The 14,961-nt window shown below is 60.7% G+C and overlaps 1 protein-coding gene across 2 annotated transcripts in view; it reads left to right on the top strand.

Moving 5' to 3' along the window:
- EXOC3L1 (exocyst complex component 3 like 1) overlaps positions 1–14,961 on the top strand; it is a 30,325-nt gene that overhangs the window by 14,053 nt on the left and 1,311 nt on the right. The window contains exons 5-15 of one of the 2 annotated variants that reach the window (XM_077830769.1): positions 3–222; positions 1,008–1,686; positions 1,871–1,988; positions 4,023–4,148; positions 6,008–6,108; positions 7,096–7,206; positions 7,558–7,699; positions 9,514–9,636; positions 10,968–11,123; positions 12,855–12,979; positions 14,633–14,805. In XM_077830769.1, coding sequence (XP_077686895.1) covers positions 3–222; positions 1,008–1,686; positions 1,871–1,988; positions 4,023–4,148; positions 6,008–6,108; positions 7,096–7,206; positions 7,558–7,699; positions 9,514–9,636; positions 10,968–11,123; positions 12,855–12,979; positions 14,633–14,805 — 2,074 coding nt within the window. Of the gene's footprint in view, positions 1–2; positions 223–1,007; positions 1,687–1,870; positions 1,989–4,022; positions 4,149–6,007; positions 6,109–7,095; positions 7,207–7,557; positions 7,700–9,513; positions 9,637–10,967; positions 11,124–12,854; positions 12,980–14,632; positions 14,806–14,961 lie in introns of those variants that run through there. The other variant, XM_077830770.1, reaches the window with a different exon arrangement.

Below are 14,961 nucleotides of genomic sequence, written 5' to 3'. Positions count from 1 at the left end.
AGTCGACCGTGCAGTCCCACCTGGAGGGGGTGAGCTCGGGGCTGGAGCAGCTGCGCTCAGCGGCTGGGGACATGCGGACCGTGCGCCGGGACCTTTGCGCCGTGCGATGGCACCTGCTGGGCAGTGCCGAGGGCTTCCAGAGGCTGGCGCCGCTGCGGGCTGTGGTGACGGAGCACGCGCAGATGGCTGCCGTCGTGCGGGCGCTGCCCCAGCTCTCCTCAGGTAAGGGGCACCAAGCCAGGCCTCAGCGTGCCCTGGTGTGTGATACGGCCCCTGCGCGGGGCGCTGGGCCTGGGTGCCCGGCGGGCTTGGAGCCCCGCAGCTGGCTGAAGGAGCCAGGTCCTGGGGACGCTGTCAGGCAAGGGGCTGGAGGTAAGGCCCAGCCCTGCACCTAACTGCAAGAGCACCCGGCGTGGGTGGATGCTGCTCACGCAGCTGCCTCACCGAGGGCATCCCCAGCCCCGAGGTCCCAGGGCGCCGCAGAGTCACCCCATAACGCCGTAAGCCTGGCTATGCCCCTGTAGCCACGTGGTCCCCAGCAGACGGACCCCGTTGGCTGGGAGAGGGGCGTGGGCACAGCGGGGGCCTGCCGGGTGCACATCATGCTCCCGCAGAGCCCCAGCCCATTAGGGAGCAGTCTGGGCTCTTTTGGCCAAGCACGTCCTGGGAGCGCAGCTGCCTGTCTGGCGACAGTAGGACCCAGGCTTTCTAGCCAGGAGCTCCCTGCTCAGGGACTGCCAGTCCTGTCCTGTGCCCACCCCACCCTGGACAATGGGGCGAGCAACTGCCCAGCGTGGTGCCAGGCACAGGCAGGCAGCTAACACTGCCTGTGGGGGGCCGCAGGAGGAGGTTTCTAGGGGGCCTGCTCAGAAGGTCTCTCTCCCCCTCGCCTGCGCTGAGCGTGGGAGCCCGTGTTCCCAGCGCTGGGCCCTGCTGCTGTCCGTGCAGGGCAGCTCGGCTCTGGCTCCCACAGGGTCCAGGCTGTTGGATGTCTCCTCTCCACGCAGTACACGAGCTCCTTGCCCAGTCCCTCCATCTCCTCCAAGGCCAGCAGCTCCTGGAGGCCCACGCCGGGCTCATGGCGCTGGAGCGCCTGCGGGACGACATCTCCTCCCAGCTGCACTGCAGCAGCAGCCTCCCGAACGACCAGGCCCTGGGCGTGGTGGAGTCCTTCTTCGGGGGCCTGCAGGAGCTGAGCGACGCACTGGCCCAGCAGCTGTGGCGCGTCGTGGGCGGCAGTGTGAGGCTGGTGCAGGAGGACCCAGCCCTCTTCGTCTCTGCCGTGCGGATCATTGAGAGAGAAGAGAGCGTCGATGATGCCCTGCTGCTGGGACCCCGCGCCCACCGCTTCCCTGCCCCTGGGCGCCCCAAAGCCTGGAGGCAGCGGTTCTACCAGGTCATGCAGGAGACCATCGCTGCTGCCCACTTCAAGGCCGCTCACGGGGACGTGAAGGGCCCGGGACTGGGCCGGCACCTGGCCGCGCTGCAGAGTGACATCCTTGCGGAGCTGCGTGTGGTGAAAGACCTGATGGTGCAGTGCTGCCCACCTCACTACGACATCCTCAGCATCTGCACCCGCATGTACCACCAGGGCCTCTCCGACCACCTGCAGGACATCCTCAGCAGGGACCTGGACAAACAAGAGATCTTCATGCTCCTCAGCTGGGTTCTGCATGTGTACCACAGGTCAGTGCCGGGCAGGGGGTGGGGGAGCTCGGGGTGTGTGTGAGGAGCCCGGGGCTGGCATGGAGGGGGGGGTGCGCACACCCGTGGGCATGTGGATGTTTGATTTGGAAGTCCGATTTGGAAGTCGTCCATCTGCCTGGAGCACGTGGTGTTATTCACTGGCTCCCCTTGTTCCTCCCCGCAGCCCGGAAATGATGGGTCACCCAGACCTTCTCCCCGAGGTGGACGTGTCTACTCTGGAGCCCCTGGTGTCCCCAGAGGTGGTGGAGCAGATGGAGAGGAAATATGTGGCGAAAGTCAAGGTGAATGAGCTAGGGAGGATGCGGTAGCAAGCATCCCACGCAGGCCTGGAGTTGCCCATTTCGGAGAAGGGGTGGTGAGGGCCCAGCAAAACCTGAGAATCAAGCCATGACAGTGTGTCTCTCTCTCTCTCTCACACACACACACACACACACAGAGTGCTGTGTGCTCTGCTGGGCCCCTCCTCCCCTGTTCATTCGCCCTCTGCCCCGTGGCAAGCTCCCTGCAGTGGCAGGGCCAGGAAGAGCCCATTCCACTGCCCCCCGGTTCCGATGGAACAAGTGGACCAGGTTTGTTAATATCCAGTATTAGACAGCGTTACACAAGGCTCGGGGTCTCGTACCCAGAGACCTCGGCCTGCTTGGTCCCATGGCAAACACAGCATTAACAGCCTTTGTAACCCTCGGTTAAAGATACAGACAAGAAGGAAAGGTGTAAAGATGGGAATAACTGTCCTTCCGGGGCAACGAGCAGAAGTTAGTAGAGACGGGCTGGAGCTGTTGCTGCTGCTGGTAAAGTCCGATCCTGTTTGCTAGAAGACAAAGCAAAACACACAAAAGGGGAGAGGACAGAACAGCAAAGAGAGAAAATGCAGCATCTGTCTCTGGTGCCGATTCTCACTGGTAGCCTCGCTGCTGGAGAAACACAGGCTCAGCCCACGGGCTGCTCAGCCACTCCGAGAGCTGGCAAGCTTGTACCAGCGTCGGGCTGTTCAGGGCATTGCTTTTAACTGCCTCTCTGGTCCCGGGCTAACAGCAGTGTTGCAAAATATACAGTGTCGGCCGGCTAAGCCGGACTCTTATTGGACAGAAGGGAAAAGGAGAGAGGTAGGGAAGAGGAAAGACAAGAAGGAAGGAAAAGGACAACTTGAGGAAGGGGGTGACAAAGTCTCACCTCCCAGCTGGTGTTTGGGATTGATCGGGGTCCTTCTGTCTGGCCCGGTCAGGTCAGGACCTCTGGCACAATGATGTCACGATGGATCCCGGGGGCCCAGGAGACGGCGGGGTGGCAGCCATGATGGTGAAGCCCGCTCCCTCCATTTCTTTCAGTTTGCCAGCTTCCCCCCAGCATCTTCCTGAGGCCCCCAAGGGAGCAGTGGGTGGAACAGCCCAGTCCCTCGTTATTTTGTCCACTAATTAGGCTTTGTTTCCGACAAGCCCATTTTGGTTAATTGATTATGCGGGTCTCTTGTTTACCAGGCCTGAGCACGACACAGGCCTTGAGTTCTATGAGCCGGGCACTTGGGTTGGGCTGAGTCGGGCTCCGGCTCGCTTTCGCGCCTTTCCCCATCACCACAAGTTGTTACGGGTTCTTGTGACCCTTCAGGAGGGTTCTGCTCAGCTCCCACTTAAGGCAAACGTGGGGTTTCCCCAACAGCTCTCACTGCTGAGAGTTTTCCTCCTTAGCCTCCACCATGGCTTCTTCCCCAGCTGCCCCCCAGCGGGCACAGCCCCTCTGTCACTGCAGCCGGGCCCTGCTCCTGAGCTGCTTCTCTGCCCTGCGCGCCCTGCCACCCCGCAGCCTCACTCCCGAGGCTGGAGCGACTGAGGGGGAACAGAGACAAACGCTGCTGCCCCCTGAGCCACGCCAGCTAACGAGCATGCCCCTGACATTGCCCGCCCTGTGCCCGCTCCCTCAGCACCACGTCAGCGGGATGCCTTCCTTTCCCAGCACGTGGTGGTGCTGCCTGGAGAGACAGCCCTACCCACCGGCCTGAGCCATCCTCTCATCTCTCCTGCTGTGCTCCATCCCCTGGCTTCCCCCATGGGCACCGGCCCCTGTGGTGGGAGATACTCTGGTGTTCCACTTGAGCAAATAATCCCAAATGTTCAGCCCTACCCCGACGGGGCAGCCCAGTCTGCAGCCCCATCTCACTGCGCACATGTGTTTGTCGTGCGGCTCAGCTTTAAACCTAAGCCCCGCATTTGCAGTCTCAGCAGAAGGGCGGTCTGTGGCCACCCCGGGGCATTTAGAGCTGCCGCAGCAGAGCAGGGGCCCGGCGTCCCGTCTCACCTCTTCGTCCTCCCGTCGGGCAGGCCAGCGTGACTGAGTGGATGAGGCGCACGCTGGAGGTGGAGTTCAAGGAGTGGTTCAGAGAGGAGGAACCAGAAATGGATCATCTCGGCTTCTTCCAGTCGGCCCTGCCTGTCATTGTCATGCAGGTGGGTGGGGCAGGGTGGGGCTGGGAGTGCTCTGTGATGGGATTGGGCGGGCATCAGGGCTGGGAATGCCCTGTGAGGGGCAGGGCCAGGGCCAGGCAGAGCAGGGCTGGGAGGCTCTTTGAAGGGGTTGGGCATGACATTGGGGCTGGGAATGCCCTGTAAGGGGATGGGCAAGAGGGCTGGGAGTGCCCTGTGAGGGGGCCGGGCAAGGGGGCTGGGAGTGCCCTGTGAGGGGACGGGCCGGGCAAGGGGGCTGGGAGTGCCCTGTGAGGGGGTTGGGCAAGGGGGCTGGGAGTGCCCTGTGAGGGGACGGGCAGGGTAGGGAGGCTGGGAGTGCTCTGTGAGGGGGTTGGGCATGGCATCGGGGCTGGGAATACCCTGTGAAGGCCAGGGCCAGGCAGGGCGGGACAGCTGGCAGTGTCCTGTGAGGGGGCCGGGCGGGGCAGGGCACAGGGCTGGGAGTGCCCTGTGAGGGAGTTGGGCAGGGCATTGGGGCTGGGAATGCCCTGTGAGGGCAGGGCCAGGCAGGGCAGGGGAGCTGGCAGTGCCCTGTGAGGGTGCAGAGGAGGGAAAGAGGGCTGGCCATGCCCTGTGAGGGGGCCAGGCAGGGTGGGGCAGGGGGCTAGGAGTGCTCTGTGAGGCGTTCGGGCAGGGAATTGGGGCTGGGAGTGCCCTGTGAGGAGACAGGCCAGGCAGGGGGGCTAGGAGTGCCCTGTGAGGGGGCTGAGGAGGGCAAGGGGACTGGCAGTGCCCTGTGAGGAGCTGGACAGGGCAGGGGGTGCTGCAGACCCTGGTCATGGCTGCCCCCAGCCGTGGCCATTACCCGAGCGCTCTCGGCTTTCCGCCCACAGAGCTGTTCTGTGCCTCGGGTCTGTATTGCTAGGGGTCACCTGGAACCCTGGGGCACCCGCTCCTCCGTCCGTGCCCTAGACCTTGCACTGGGCTGGCCTGGTTCTGGGCTCCCCGGAGGACCTGCCTTTCCCCCTGTGCATGGAGGGGTCAGTCCTGCCGCTCCTGCAGTGATTGGGCTTGGGGTTCTCCCTTGCGGTAGCTGGGGTGTGCTGGGCTAGGGAGGTTGCCCTCACGGCTTCTCAGATCCCTGGAGGATCTGAGCTGCACCAACCTACCCTGCTCTGGGAGGGTCACGTGGGCTTGGGAGCACTGCCAGTGTGGCCAGGCTGCCAAGGGAAGGTTACCAGAGCGCTGGTCACTCTGCCCTGGCAGCCTCTCCCAGTGCAACGCCCCTGCGCTGCCCCACGGCCTGCTTTGGGGGCGGAGGGGAGCAGGGCAGCGAGTGAAGGCCCTGCACAGACACCCTGGCGCCTTCCCCCAAGACATTGTCATCTAGCTCAGGGCATGCTCCTGGGGGCAGCATAGGCACCAGGGAGCGGAAGGTGGAGAGACAGAGAGAAGCAAGAGCCAGGCTCCAAGGAGGGGTAAGGTGGTGAGTGAGCCTGGCCTGAGAGCATAGGGGGCGGCTGGGGTCCAGAGCCACATTCCCCGCTCCCCACCCCTTGGCAGGGGCACATGCTGCTTAGCCTCACCCCTGAATGTACCATGATGGCTCCATCTCCCCTGGGCCCCGCTGATGCCAGGGGAGCCCACGCCAGGTCCCTTGCCTGGCTCCCACCAGCTGTCCTCTGGCACTGGAACTGCCGGCAAATCCCCAGAGAGCCAAGTGGGGTCCTGCCCTCTGCCCTGCCTGGCACTGGGGCAGCACAGGGGCGAGGCCTGCCAGCCCGGAGCTGGGGGCCAAGGCCCCCAGCCTCACTGAGCAAGCAGCACCGGAGCCCCGGCCTGGGATATGGGGGGAGCCTGCGGACAGGGCAGTGACCCCGCATCCTGCTCTCCCTGCCCAGATGCTGGATGAGAATATCCGGGTGGCGTCCCAGGTCACAGGCTCTCTGCAGCAGAAGATTTATGCTATGGCCATGGACGAGCTGGAGGCCTTTCTGATCAGGTCAGTGGTGTCCTTGGGGTGCCCCCTGCTTCCTGAGGCCTGCCTTCCAGGACAGGATGGCAAAGGCTGGCGGAATCCCATGCCGCCCATCTCAGGGGGACCGGACAGGCCAGGGTATTGCGGCCTGTTGGAGCGCTGGGCCGTTCCGGGGTCAGGCACCCAGGGGCCGGGACCCCCTTTGGATCCTGTCCCCAGCTGACGGTCTTCACTGAGTGCTCCTTTCCTGGGTACTCAGCCCACGTCCCCCCAGCCTCGCGCCATGGCTCCTAAGGACCCTTCCCCGGCTACCCCTCCGCAGCCCCTCGCTCTCCAAGGGCCTTACAGTCCTGGGGGGGATTAGCTGGCTGTTAGGATCCCACCACCAGCTGTCTGCTCAGGCGCTGCTCTCATTGGCCTCCTCCTACAGGTGCCACAGCAGGGACGGCCAGGCTGCTGCGTGGGAGAGGGTCAAGGGAGCCCTAGGTGTGCCCCATGGCATGCCCTGCCCCCTGCATGGGTGCATGGTGCAGGGTGAGGCTGGGAATGAGGAAATGTGACCCACGCAGTAGCTGGATACGTGCGCCCCCCATCCCCGGCTCCCTGGGCTGCATCCTGCAGGGAGGCAGAGTTACCTGGCGACTGCTCAGCAGTGCTTGCTCCAGCTGATGCAGGATCGGGGCCCTGTGCCCCAGCCTGCCCAGCCCCTGCCCTGGGACACTCCGCACCAGGAGTTTCCAGACATCAGCACCACAGAGGCTGGAATGCCCAGGCTGAGCATGTGCCAAGCCATGCAATGCCCAACGGGTACCAGGGTGATCTGCCCAGCCGCTGGGCTCTGTGCAGGGCTCAGAGCCCGTTTCAGAGCCTCGCCCACCCAGGGAAGCCCGGGCCTCCCAGAAGCTGCTGCCAGGGGCAGAGGGCTCCCATGGAGAGAGTCCCCGGTGCCCTCCAGCTCCATGGCCGGTCCCCTCTCTGCCAGCCCTCACAGTCCCATGTGCTGTGTCCTAGGCTGCGAGAGGCCCTGGGGGAGTGCGGGAAGGAGCACCAGAAGGACCGAGCCAGGCCCAAGCATTACATCTCCTACCTGCTGGCCGTGCTCAACAACAACATGGCGCTGAGGTAACCTGGCAGGGGACTGGCAGCTCTTTCCCTACGACCCAAATCCGCTCCCCTCCCACTGCTTCCCCAAAGCACATGGCCCCCACACTGGGCACAGACCCCAGTCACTGCTACCCCAGAGCCCCCACCCCCAAGGACACGAGACCCACCATTTCCTCAGAGCCCCTGCACTCCCATATTGGCTCTGATCCCTTCCCCAGAGCCCATATCCCCCCGATTAGGCCTGATTCCCTGCCCTCCACTCCCTGTTCCCCAGAGCTTTCCCTCACCCTTCCTCAGAGCCCATGCTTCCCTTCTCCCAGGCCGTCTGCCCCAGCTGACCATCCCTCAGCTCCTTCTTTCTCCTTCCAGCTCTTCCATCTCCACTTTGCACCCTGGCAGTGCATCTCTTGCCAAGCCCGCTGAAATCCCCTCTTCCCTGAAGACTGCGCTGGACCGGACCCAGAAGAAGGCCTGCCGGCTGCTGCTGGAGGAGCTGCTGCTGGATTTGCAGGTACGCACATCTAAGAGGGGCTGCAGGGCTCCTGGAGCCAGGAATATCGTAGGGCCAAGAACTGAGTCCCTGCAGGACCCTTCTGGAGACACCCCGCTAGACGACGATTCCCCGTTTACAGCTCCATTTGGATTTAACCAGTTTTCAACCCATTTAACATGGGCCCTGTTAATTTCATATCATTCTAGTTCATTAATCAAAACGTTGTGCATTACCAAGTCAAACGCCTTACTAAAGTCAAAGTATATGACGTCACCACCATTTTGTCAACCAAACGTGTAACCACCTCAACAAAAGAGATCATTAGCTTTGATAGAATCTATTTTCCATACACCCATCTTGATTAGTATTAATTATGTTTCCCTCCTTTCATTCTTTACCGAGGCCTGTATCAGCTGCTCTATTATCTTGCCTAGGAATTGATGTCAGACTAAAGCTACCCAGGGCAGCCAGTTCACCCCTTTAAAAATGAGCACAGCTGTCACTTTCGTCCAGTCTTCTGGAACATCCCCACTGCTCCAAACTTATTGAAAACCAACATTAATGTGTTGACCCATAGACCCGGCTAGCCTAGGCTACACTGTGAGGAGAGGCACAGTCAACCAAGATCGTTTAAAATTTTTCGGACTTTACAAGGGAAAACTCCCATATTGTACCAGGAGCATAAATAATATCGACTATTGCAGAGACTTACTACTTATACCGATAAAGCACAGGTTACCCATTCATCAACCGCTGTGAGCTTGTACACACTCTGCTGTTAGTACCAAATCCATTGTTGTCAACAAGAACAAAAGGGATTTCTTACCAATAGACTGTGTCACTTCAGAGAAGAATCAGCTTTTCCTCTCCTTGGCTGTAAGGCCAGCTCCACTCTTGCTGTCCTGTTCTTTGCTTCTCTTCGGCTTGAAGTGCTCCTTAGAGTCGATATTGCCGTGGCTGGGCCTCTTTCCACTGCCTTTATCCACAGGCGGGGTTTCTTCCCCTTGGGGGCCCTTTTGAACTACATCCATCAACAGATGTTCAAACAGTCCCTCTCTCTGTTCACGTCCTTCAGGTGTCTTGTGGGTGGGCTTCTTGTTCACTGCTTCTAGGACCTGTTTGCATGTAGCACAGCTTTCCGATCAGTCCCCTTTTCCGCTAGTTCCACTTCCTTTCGGTTTCCCTTGACACTCTCTCTCCCGTGTGTCCGGAGATCCTAGCTCACGAACCCACCTCTCTGCTCCAGGAGCGTCCGCTCACGAACCCGCCTCCCCGCTCCAGCGGCGTCCGCTCACGAACCCGCCTCCCCGCTCCAGCGGCGTCCGCTCACAGCACTAACTCTATTTTTTTCTGATTCTTCTGACCTGAAACCTTTCCCTCTTTCCTCCATCTCTCTTCCCAGCTCCCTGCTCTTGCGCTCCTTTTATTTTCTCCCCTCCCCTCCTACGCAGGTTCCGGTTCACCCCCTAGCCCAGCAGCTCAGTTCTTCTCCTTCTGTAACAGCTTTTTCCAACTGACCCTTTGGATGGATTCCAAGCCCCCTCCCCAGCTTGAGCCGCCCTCTCCTTGGCTGTCTCTTTCCCCAGGCCAGTATTCGGTCCTGCTGCACCACAGCTGCTAGCGCAGGGGTGAGGGTTACTACACTAACAAGCTCCTCAGCCAGCTCTTTAAAACTCTTGGATGCAAGTTATCCGGACCTGCTGATTTAAAAATACCCGTCTTTAGTAGCTGCTGTTTAACATCCCACTGAGATACTAGTGGAATGGGAGCGAGCAGATCTAGCTGGGCTTGTAGCCTCCGCCTGACACCATGTGTGTGCGTGTATGTTTCAGCCCCTGTCCGTGCAGCTGCCGTCCCGCAAGTGGCTGCCTGGGGCCCAGCTGGTGAACAGCATGTGCGAGGTGATAGACAAGTACATGAGAGACTTCTCCCACGTCCGGAAACCCATCTTCACGGTACATGGCTTGCTCCCCTTCGGCGGGTGCATGCTGTGCCCTGGGAAGGGGCATGGTGCCGAGCATGCCCCCTGCACATTGGGGAGCTCCAGGAGGCATGGTGCCTCCCACTGGGACTGCACCCTCTGCATTGGCCCTGTGCCCATTGGTGGGGTGGGAATAACAGGGGTGGGAGCAGGGCCAGTGGGACCCAGGAGGCTGACGGAGAGGAGCTGGCCTTTTGGGGGGTCAGAGCAGTTGGATCCGAGGTTTTCAGGCTGGAGCTGCCCCTCTGCGGGGACCGGATGAGGTAGAACATTCCTGCACCCTGGCTCCTTTCCAAGAAGCAGGTGACACTGGAGACAGGAGCTCTCTGCAGGCAGGAGCAGCCATGGCACAAGGGGTGGCCCCCAAAGGATGGGCTGGGGAGCCAGGACTGCCCCCCACCCTCAGACCCTGCCCCCCACTGGCATGGGTAACAGGCAGCACAGCACAGCCCAGCCACGGGGAAGAGAGCAGGGCTGGAGAGTGAGAGCAAGGGGGCTGGGGGGAGCAGGGCGGGGCTGGAGCAAGGAGGGGAGAAATCGGGGGCGGGGGGCAGCACTGGAATAACCCACCCCAGCTGTTCCTTCCTGGCCCCAGCTCTCCCCCACCCCCAGCCTCCCCAAATGCAGGCGAGGATGGTGTCCATAACCTTCGGGAGGCCTGCTGGGCTCCTGGGCTGTCCCAGCGGACGGGGCGTCGCACCTGCCTTGGGGAGATGCCCGGGGGTGGGGGGGTGGTCATATTTTTAGTGGACTAGCTTCTGGACATGAGAGAGACGAGCTCTGGAGCTCCCCAGGGCTCTTCAGCTTTGGGAGACCGCTCGGTTCACTGCCGGGAGACGCCCCCGGCGCTCAGCCACCCGTTCCCTTCCCGAATCACACCCCAGGGCTGTCAGTGCCACCCCTGGGGGGACCTACATATTCCTTCCCCCTCCTGTCGGGATCACCCTGCAGATTCTTGCCTCCTCCCGTAGGCCACTTAGCCAAGCTACCGTAGACATGTAGCCCTTCCACTCCCCCCGGAGCCGGCCCACCCGTCCTCGTCACACTCTCTCCAGTCCGCCCGCGGAGATGCCTAGGACGGAGCATGCTGCTGCTGGTGCTGCCGAGCGGTGCCAGGGGCTGCAGTGGCTCCCTGCCCTGGGTTGCCCTGTTGCCCTGCAGGAATCCCACTCACTCCACATTATTCTCCTGTCTCGTTGCTGCTGGTTACGGTTGCCCCAGGTCTCCCCGCTCCCCCCCCGCGTAGCCACAGCAAATGGCTTCGTGTCTCACTGTCTCCCGCTCTCCTCTCCTGCCGGGGTCTAGTTCCTGCTGGCCGAGAGCGAGCACCTGGTCATGAATCACTACGTGCGGGCGCTCATGGAGAAGAAGATGGTGTGCCGGAGCGCTGAGGAGCGGAGCCAGCTCTCCACCCGGCTGCACCAGGATGCCTGCCAGCTGAGGGAGCTTTTCCACAACCTGGTGAGAGAAGCTGCATCCCCAGAGACACAAGGTCAGGCTTGCGGGTCGGTATCGCCGGTGGGTGGTCACGGCGGCCGGCTGAGGTGGAGTCAGACGGAAATGTTTCAGTCACACGGGGGCATGGGAGAGGGAATTATCTGCTCCCCCCCAGTGGCAATTCATAGTCATTCACGCTGGCAATGGGTGATTATGGGGCCAGGGAAAGCGTGTGAGAACAACTCTTGCCTGGTGGATCTAGGACGGGGTGGGCAAACTATGGCCTGTGGGCTGGATCCGGCCCACCAGCCATTTTAATCTGGCCATCGAGCTCCCACTGGAGAGCAGGGTCTGGGGCTTGCCCTGCTCTGGCACTCCAGCCGGGGAGCAGGGCTGTGGTCCACTCCGCATGGCTCCCGGAAGCAGCAGCCACGGGACTCCGCTCTGCGCGCTGCCCCTGCCCCAAGCGCCGCCCCCACATCTTCCATTGGCCGGGAATCACAGCCAATGGGAGCTGCAGGAGCGGCACCTGCGGATGGGGCAGCACGCAGAGCTGCCTGTCTGCGCCTCCGCATAGGAGCCAGAGAACAGACATGCCGCCGATTCCAGGAGCCACTTGAGGTAAGCGCCGCCCGGAGCCTCCCCCCACACCTCAACCCCCTGCCCCAGCCCTGATCCCCCTCCCGCCCTCCAAACCCCTCGATCCCAGGCTGGAGCACCCTCCTGCACCCCAAACCTCTCATCCCCAGCCCCACCCCCAGCCGGATCTCTCACCTCCCCACACCCCAAACCACCCCCTCAGTCCTGATCCCTGTCCCAGCCTGCAAACCCTTTGGTCCCAGCCCCGAGCACACTTCTGCACCCCCAAACCCCTCATCTCCATCCCCACCCGCAGCCGGAGCCTGCACCCCTTCCTGCACCCCAACCCTCTGCCCCAGGCCTGATTCCCCTCCCACCCTCTGAACCCCTCAGTCCCAGCCCGGAGCACCTTCCTACACCCCAAACTCCTCAAATACACAAAGTAACACAGCTTCAGCAGGAGAGCTTGAGACAGCCCTGCTCCAGACTATCCCATAGCCCACTGGATAGGGCACTCCTGCAACCTGGTAGACCCCAGTTGAAACCCCTCCTGGGGGAACTGAAACTGGATCTCCCGTGTGCTAGGGGAGCATGCTACCCACTGGGCTTAAGCTGATAGGGCGGCCTCCGGCTACCTCCTCCTCCGGCTGTTTTCTGATACGAGTCCTCCTTTCCTTTTGCCTTTTATCAAAAGGCCTGAAATCAAAACCAGTTTTTCTCGTTGGGTCAAAACGTTGCCTTTTGACATACCTGGAACCTTTCAATTGGTTCAGTTCGGTCGAAACTCTTCGGTGTCCATGACACAGATTCACGAATCCAAAGCGACATTGTTCAGCAGCTAACCGTTTTGGAGGCGTTGACTCACCTTGCCCTTCTCAACACTAGGCTGAGCCAAGCGCTGGCTGTGGGAGGTTGGATCACCCCTCTCTTAGGCCTGGGAGGGTCAGGCATGGGCACATCAGCCCAGAGGGCTCTCTGTGGCCCAAGCATGGAGGACACACACTGAGTTGCACCCATGGGCGTCGGGCCTGGTTGCTGAGTGTGTCTGGTGAGTTCTCTCCAGCTGGTGCTGCGGGCCAGCATGCCAGCACACTGCTGCCGTACTGCTCCCTGGGGCGGTGCTTTGTGTCTGGCCGGCGCTTAATGCGCCCTGTGCTGGCTGGTTCCTTCCCGCAGGGCCTGGCTGAGAGCGAGCAGACCCTCGAGGTGATATTCGCCCTCCAGGAGCTCATCCGCCTCCAAGACCCAGCCTTGCTCAGCCTGGAGGTCCTGGGATTTATGACGAAGTACCCCGATATCAGGTAGCAAACCCAGCGCAGCGAGAAAGGCCCGTTACACTGGGGCGGCCATGGGGTGGTCCTGCCCTGCCAGTAGGGGGAGCTGCCTTCACACAGGCTGTCTCCAGTGTAAGCCTGAACCCCCACCCCATGGCACACGTCTGAAGCACCTTTCCAGTGGTATTCGCAATCCTGTTCATCCCCAAGAGCCACGGGGGCAGGGCCGGGCTCGCCTGTGGGCAGCACAGAGAAGAGAGTCACCAAGTCAGAGTGGCACAGACTGACCGAGAACTGCTCTGGCTCCTGGGGAGGTGGTTTTCACAAGAGTTTTGTTTTATTTCCAAATGTTGAACTTTAGGGCTTCCCACCCCCTTTTGTTGATTTTGGCCACTGAGCGAAATAAATAAATGACTGATGGCCGGGGAGGGGCGGAGGTGGAGCCCACCCTCTTGTTCCTTGTGCTACACTCTGACTTTTCCAGCGAAGAGGGCGGTTTGAAAACTCCCAGCACGGCAGAACAAAAAATGTAGGGAAAAATAAGAAAAGAAAAGACGTTTCCCTGAAGAGTCCCCACTCCTGCTTTCATTCGCTTGTGCTCAGAGGCCACAGGGCTGAAAGGAGAGAAACAAAATGGCCAACATTTGATATTCAAAATCAGCCTAAACCAGAACATATGGAAGAAAGATAAAGGGGTTTTTTGCTTTTGAAAAAAGTCTATTATTTAGTGACAAATGCTTGAGCTTTGGTTTGTGGCTTTGCTGGCCGGGCACTTCTCAGCCTGCCACAACACAAAAGACGTAGAACGAGGGACGCAGCCGCATGACTAGGGCCTTACCAAATTCATGGTTTATTTTAGTAAATCTCATGGTCATAGCATTTAAAACTCTTGAATTTCCTGGTTTGAGATATTGAAATAGTAAATTTCACGGTGTTTGTAACCGTGGGGGTCCGGACCCAAAAGAGGGTCACGTGGGGGGTTGCAAGGCAAGCGTGGGGGGGGGGGGGGTTGCAGTGTTGCCATCTTTACTTCTGTGCTGCCTTCAGAACTGGGCAGCTGGAGCGAGGCAGCTGCTGGGCAGGAACCCAGCTCTGAAGGCAGCACCGTTGCCAGCAGCAGCAGAGAAGTAAAGGTGGCGATACCGCAGCCCCCCTACAATCAGGGCCAGATTTATACCTTATGCGCCCCTAGGCACAGCATCTTCAGTGCCCTGTCCCGTCCCCCCCACTGACCTTCGTGTTTTCCATAAAAACGGAAACTTTTAACCCACTTTTAACTTTTAGGCACTCCTAGAATGCTGGTGGCCCTAGGCACGTGCCTACTGTGCCTAACTGGAAATCCAGCCCTGCCTACAATAGCTGGAGTTCATGGGGAAGACCAGATTTCATGGTCCATGACACGTTTTTCACGGCCATGAATTTTGTAGGTCCCTGCACCCGACACCTGCAGGAAACAGATGATGCTGTGGTGTTCTCCCCTCAGTGCAGTACGCTTCACTCCAGGCTCTGCAGCACGCGGTCAGTCACTTCAGGGGGACCTCAGAGGTGTGCGAGGTGCCGGCCCCTCTGGCTTGAGAGGAGATCCCACGTGTGAGCAGCATTGGTGAGCCCCGAGAGCCGAGAAGGTAGCAAGAGGTAAAGGGTTCGGTGTCTCAGTCTCTGGTTTCCTGTTCCCCACAGTGACGAGCACGTCTCCATCCTGCTGGATCTGCGGGGCGATGTCTCCAAGGAGGTCCGGAACGTGGTGTTGGAAATGATGGCGCAGAATCCTCAGTCCCTGCCCGAAAACTACCAGCCCATCTTCAGCAACATCCTGGTCCCGGCTCCGGAGCTCCCCTTCTGCCTTCGCAAGGGCAAGTGTGCCTGAGACACGCACGCTGCAGCCCGGCTGTCTGCAGCCTGCCTTGGCCAGCGGTGTCTCCGAATGACAGACCTCTGAGAGGCCCTGGGTGGGACTGGGCAGAAGCCCCGTCTGGGCTCCGGAAATGGGGCAGGGAAAGCCTGGGCAT

Source organism: Eretmochelys imbricata, chromosome 12 (genome assembly GCF_965152235.1).
Source record: "Eretmochelys imbricata isolate rEreImb1 chromosome 12, rEreImb1.hap1, whole genome shotgun sequence".
Taxonomy (NCBI): domain Eukaryota; kingdom Metazoa; phylum Chordata; order Testudines; family Cheloniidae; genus Eretmochelys; species Eretmochelys imbricata.
This window is presented reverse-complemented; position numbering and strand designations above follow the sequence as displayed.